Source organism: Nicotiana tabacum, chromosome 22 (genome assembly GCF_000715075.1).
Source record: "Nicotiana tabacum cultivar K326 chromosome 22, ASM71507v2, whole genome shotgun sequence".
Taxonomy (NCBI): Eukaryota; Viridiplantae; Streptophyta; class Magnoliopsida; order Solanales; family Solanaceae; genus Nicotiana; species Nicotiana tabacum.
Window position 1 is genome coordinate 70,103,079 of NC_134101.1, and position 5,351 is coordinate 70,108,429.

General features: G+C 35.2%; 1 protein-coding gene across 1 annotated transcript; it reads right to left on the reverse strand.

The window, feature by feature from the left end:
* Positions 1-429: 429 nt before the first annotated feature.
* On the reverse strand, positions 430-3,763 carry LOC107784835 (uncharacterized). Its single transcript, XM_016606020.2, has 3 exons — positions 3,603-3,763; positions 1,808-3,364; positions 430-1,205 (listed from the first exon to the last, which is right to left on the reverse strand). Exons 2-3 carry the CDS (start codon positions 3,241-3,243, stop codon positions 962-964), a joined length of 1,680 nt encoding a protein of 559 aa, XP_016461506.1. The 5' UTR covers positions 3,244-3,364; positions 3,603-3,763; the 3' UTR covers positions 430-961.
* Positions 3,764-5,351: the final 1,588 nt, after the last annotated feature.

Genomic DNA, 5,351 nt, shown 5'->3' on the forward strand with positions numbered 1-5,351 from the left:
CAATCGGCAAGATTGTGATGATACCCGTTTCATCATTTCAACCTAATTGTGGTCTGCTCTTTGAATTCTCTCAAACCTAAGGATGCTCATGCTGCTACTACTATGACCAAAGGTATCATAACGCAAACAGACATTTAAATTAGTATTTCTCACATGAAAGTATGACATGACTCTATTATATTCTATCCTATGCGGAGAGATAATCCATTTAATATACACACTCTGTATTTTGTACGTATTAAAAAGGATTTATACTGAACGACGCACACATATAGGAGTATAAAATATGAAATAAATTCTGAAAGGAACTATATTCATGTGCGGAGCAGTACGGTATTTCGTGCTTACAGCATGGGCTGCTTTTTTCAATTTTGTAACTCCCAACTACGTATTGGATCATGTATTTCAGAAACTTACAGATGTCAGAAGTTACAAAGAAAGAGTCGCATTTATCTATTAACAAAAGTTTAATTACAATTTGGCCATGTGAACTATGCCAAAAAAAAAGGGGAAAACTGTTGACAAGAAGAATGAAAAAGTAAACAGTAAAAATCCCGACCCTCTAAGTTTTCTGTGATCTAAAACAAGACTTGCTGAATTTACACATCTTTCAGAGGATCTGCATCATATCACTACTAGCAAGTATATTAGTAGGAAAATAAGGCCAAAGAGGCGGTTGTCAATTAACAACTCCAAAGTCACCCTCCTTGCTCTTCCTTGTCTCCCCAACACCACTGTCCAGCAATTTAAAAACATAGGGAAAATCCAAGAGAGCATCTCAAATTGTGCAAACCAAAATTATCTTGGACCCCATTCTACTTATCCCTTTGTTATTTCAATCTGTATCCTTGACCAATAAGATTTTCTTCTCTTATATTCTTGTTTGTCACACATCTTCATGATTTCATCTTCCTCTTTAATCTTTTTCTTTCTTTCTTTGTTATTTCTTTCCTTTTTGGAACTAAACATCAGTATTGGAGGAGTCAAGTGGGTAACAAGTATCTTCACCGCCAGTATTCCATAGAAAATTAGCATAATTAGCTGCATAGAATGAGTTGCTTGGTTCTGCAGCTATGGCTTCAAGAAAGGTCTCTTCTGCAGCCCAAAGGTCCTTCCTTACTTGCCAGAGAAATGTTGCGTACTTATTCAATGCTTCTGCATCCTTTGGCTCCACCTTTGATGCTTTCTTGAAGTACTCCTCCGCTCTGTTCATAACAAGAACAAATAATTAACATCCACCGTTAACCAAGTTATATACACCAAGTATACAAAGAATTTTTACACTATTTATATTTTTAACTTGTTGTTTCTTTAGGTTATTGATCTACTTATTATGATAATTTAAGCGTAGTTATCTTTTAGGTGATTTGATAACTTAAAAATTCATTTGCTCAGTCAGAGTTAGAAGCTAAATTCATTCTAAAATATCAATCCAGACCAAACCAATTTTCTTGGGGTATTTACTGCTCCCATATGAGGTAGTACTGCAAGACTGAAATGGGGCCTATACACCTTGGGCCCGCACAGATTGATATAATTGGAGAAAAGAAATAAAAGTACTACCACAGACTCCCCTATCAAGATTCAACAATCCCACCCAAATATTACAGAAAACGACCATTGCTTTGTGAAGGTGATTTTTCAAGCCCACCAAAACAATTCAAAACAAGCAACTATTCTTGACCTGAAGATCAGTTAATGAGCTGAAAGTCATGACTTAATCTGCCAATTACATCTAGTTCCCCTTAGCAGAAGAAAAGGATTAAAAATCAAACATAGAAATGAGAAAATGAGAAAAATTTGGTACCTGTCATAATCTTGGGCGACCAAGAAAAGAAATTGAGCATAATTGGCTAGCAAAAGAGTGTTCTGTGGTTCTTGGTTGAGTCCCATTTGATACAGCAGCTCTGTTCTGAAATAATCTGCGTAATCATCGACTTCAATATTTGCATATATTGGTGACACAAATCTCTGCATAGTTTCATGGTCTAAGGCCTCGTCTCTTGTTGCAGCTTGCATCTTAGAAGCCTCATCTACAATTGAATCCCAAAGCTTCAACTCTTCTTCCCTTGTTTCTTGACCAGATACACCCTCTTCTTCACTGATCCGAGTATTCGAAGAAATCCCATCAGGAATAACAGTATAATAATTAGACGACAGACCCCCATCACCATCATTTCCACTAGCAATTGGCTTGTAATTCCCACCACCTCCATTACTTCCACCAATGGATGTAACCTTCCCACTTGAAGATGACACTGAAAATGTCTTAATTGCAGAAGTATCAAACTTTTGATTAAAATTACTCTCTTCCAAAGTAGAAACAGTTTCTGTAAGTGGTGGTGGTGTAGCAGCAATAGCAGCACTGTTTGCCATAGAATGAACACTATAATTAGCCAGCAGTATCATCACATATACCATTAAAGTAGGTGTATGTGAAAATACTTGCTGAAATAGCCACACAAAAGATGCATGCATCTCCTTTTGTACTCTCACCAAAATCCCCTGTAGATCTTCATAAAACAACATTTCCCTCATCTGCATAGTATAGCTTTGCAGCTCTCGAATTATGAACACCATATTCGAAAATGCTTTTTTCACTGAACAATATGCGGATTCCCCTGCTTCTCTCACCCCATCTCGCCATTGTTTTTTTCTCTTTATAATCCTAAGGGAGAAAGGCAGATCCACGCTATTCGCCCTCCATTCGATGTTTGCAGGAATTATCTCGTCTCTTTCAGACCAATCCGGTTGTTCTAAAGGATCAAACGGCTTCTGATTCTCCAAAAACTTAATATCACTACCACTAGTAACAATCTCGCAACTTGTTTCAATAGAATCAGCAATAGCTTCAAGCTGAGAACTCGTAGTATTTTGATTTTCGACATCTGAAAGTTGGAATTTAAGGGCCAATTCTTGAATTTCCTTAGAGAACTCTTCATCTGAAAATGAATCTAAGCTGGCACTTGTGCTAGAAGCCCTTGTAATTGTTCTGGTTCTTGGCTTAAGTTGCTCACAAGATTGAGACCTTTGTAAATTCAAGAATTGGGTACCAAAAAGAGCAGATTGGTCCAGTCTATGGACATAACGGCAGATAAGAGATCCCCTGCTGCTAATACTACGTCGTTTAGAAGAAGGTGAAGAGATTGCAGAGGCAAGAGTTTGAGAAGAAGAAGAGGATGAAGAGTGAGAAACAAAGGATTGATTCCATTGCAAACATGTTGTTGCAACTTTCACTCCCATTTTTTTGTACTCAAAATTGTTAACCAAGAGACTATATGGTGGTGGAAAAAAAAGTCTCAACCTATTGATTCGGATCCACAAAAAGGCTTCACCTTTCTTTCTTTTAACTCGACCCCAAAACCTGCATAAACAAATAAAAATGAACCGACCAAATAAGTCAAATACAAGGAAAGTGGTACCATAGTTTAAGTTGAACTGAATCAGTAAACAAAACCAAAAAAAAATACACAATATAACCAAAAAGTCCGTGTTACCAATGATTATACCCAGCCATTAAAATCGGATCAAAGAAACAGAGTCCAAGAAAATGAATTCTGAAAATGGCATAGAAATTTACGTCAAAGTATTTTGAAACTTACGTAGTAATAGGCACTGTCACCGGAAAAGCTGAAGACGGTACTTTTCTCCGATGAGTAGCGGAGTGATTTTCGGTGGAGAGAGCGAAGTACTAGCACCGTAAGTTCGCTTATTATTTATTAAGATTAGCAGTCTAGTTGAGGTCTTATATATATATATGCACGTTTCAAGAAAATAAAATGCGTATTTCATTTCAATTAAATAAAAGGAAAAGAAATTTAATTTTAAAAAATCTTAACAGAGTCCGAAAGCGAGCGGAGAAGTACGAATAGAATTAAAGAGTATTATAAATATACACGTACACTAAAGGTCGGGAAGGTGCCGGTTGCCAGTATAATTGTGTACTGCTAGGATATTTTTTGACAGCTGTTCCCGGTCAAAGCCAATTTCTTTTAATATTTAAGAAAATCTTCTGAAAAGTATTGTCGTTTGAAGAAGTGATTCATCCAATTTTTTTTTAAAAAAATCTTTTTTTACCATATTGCTGTTAAACCTTTTAATCATCCAACAAAATTCGTTTTTGTACGAACTATTTTTTTCCCAAAAAGTTCTTTCATAAAATTACTTCGAAAAGATGTCTAAATTTTCAAGGCTCTTATAAGTTAGAATATTAGTTGCATTGAAGGGTTAAAAATTAAATACAGTGGTAAACTGCATAAAATATATAGTTGGAAGGGTTAAACTATATATGATAAAATCTCTGTATTTTGCACGTATAGACGGTTAAATCCCTTTTGGTATAAGATGATTTATTAATGTTAGTGAAATATGCGTCCAGGTTCTGTCACTATTAAAATGACCCTTTATTTTCTATTACTGACTGCACAGACAAGCAACAAGTGGGTAAAAAATCTCCCACAAAAGGAATAAATCGTATAAATTACTAGTATTAAATTATACACACATAAATTCACGTCTTGGAATTTGCCGGTAGCCAGTTAAACGTTGTATAGGAACTTGGGTTTAATTATTTACAGCTATTTTGAAGAGTCAGAGCCAAATTGGAGTGTAGGAGGTGAGATGGTGTTAGCAAACGGGAGACTCGTTGGGTGATTAGTGAGTTTAACGCGGCTATGTTCACGGGACTTCTGGATCTGAACCAAGAATGGGCTCATGCCACGTGTCCATTCAACATTGAGAATTTTTTTTTTTTTTTTTTTAACTTTAAGAGGAAACGTGAGTTCACCGACCCAAGTGTCAATTTTGCTGACAGGTGTCATAAAGTGTAAATTTGGTTTATGGCTCTCATTTACTGTAATTAATTACTTAAGATCATAATGGGCAAGGTGGTTAAGGATTGTTTCGTTCAAGGACTAATTATGCACTGAGCATAAAAAGGGATTGTTACGTGAAGATTTATAAAATCGACACATTACATTCGTGTTGTGTCAAGTATAAAGTAATATCTAGATTAAGGTATAAATTATAACTCAAAATAAGTTATATCCATTTTTGTGCTGAAATTATTGTTCATAATCCATCTATGATCTAACAATTCCTTAATTGCTATTTTGTTGGAGACAGTTTCAAATGTGATGATTTCTTTAAATGTGGTTTGCAGTCGACTTAAGCAAGAAACACGAATGGTGTGCGTATGATATTTTAGCAAGATGAATCTTTAATGATTTGCTAAATTTAAAGAGGAGCTACCTTATCAATCTTATCTAAAAGAAATTTCCTTTAATCAATATACACAGTGTAGTTTTAAATAAATTTTAAAAAAAGATTCAATTAATTCTCTTTCATACTAT

Excerpts from the sequence above, each read along its gene's own strand:
- LOC107784835 (XM_016606020.2), bottom strand. The coding sequence starts at position 3,243 with ATGGGAGTGAAAGTTGCAACAACATGTTTGCAATGGAATCAATCCTTT. Across the intron at positions 1,206-1,807 it reads GTCGCCCAAGATTATGACAG|AGCGGAGGAGTACTTCAAGA; the intron begins GTACCAAATTTT and ends TGTTATGAACAG.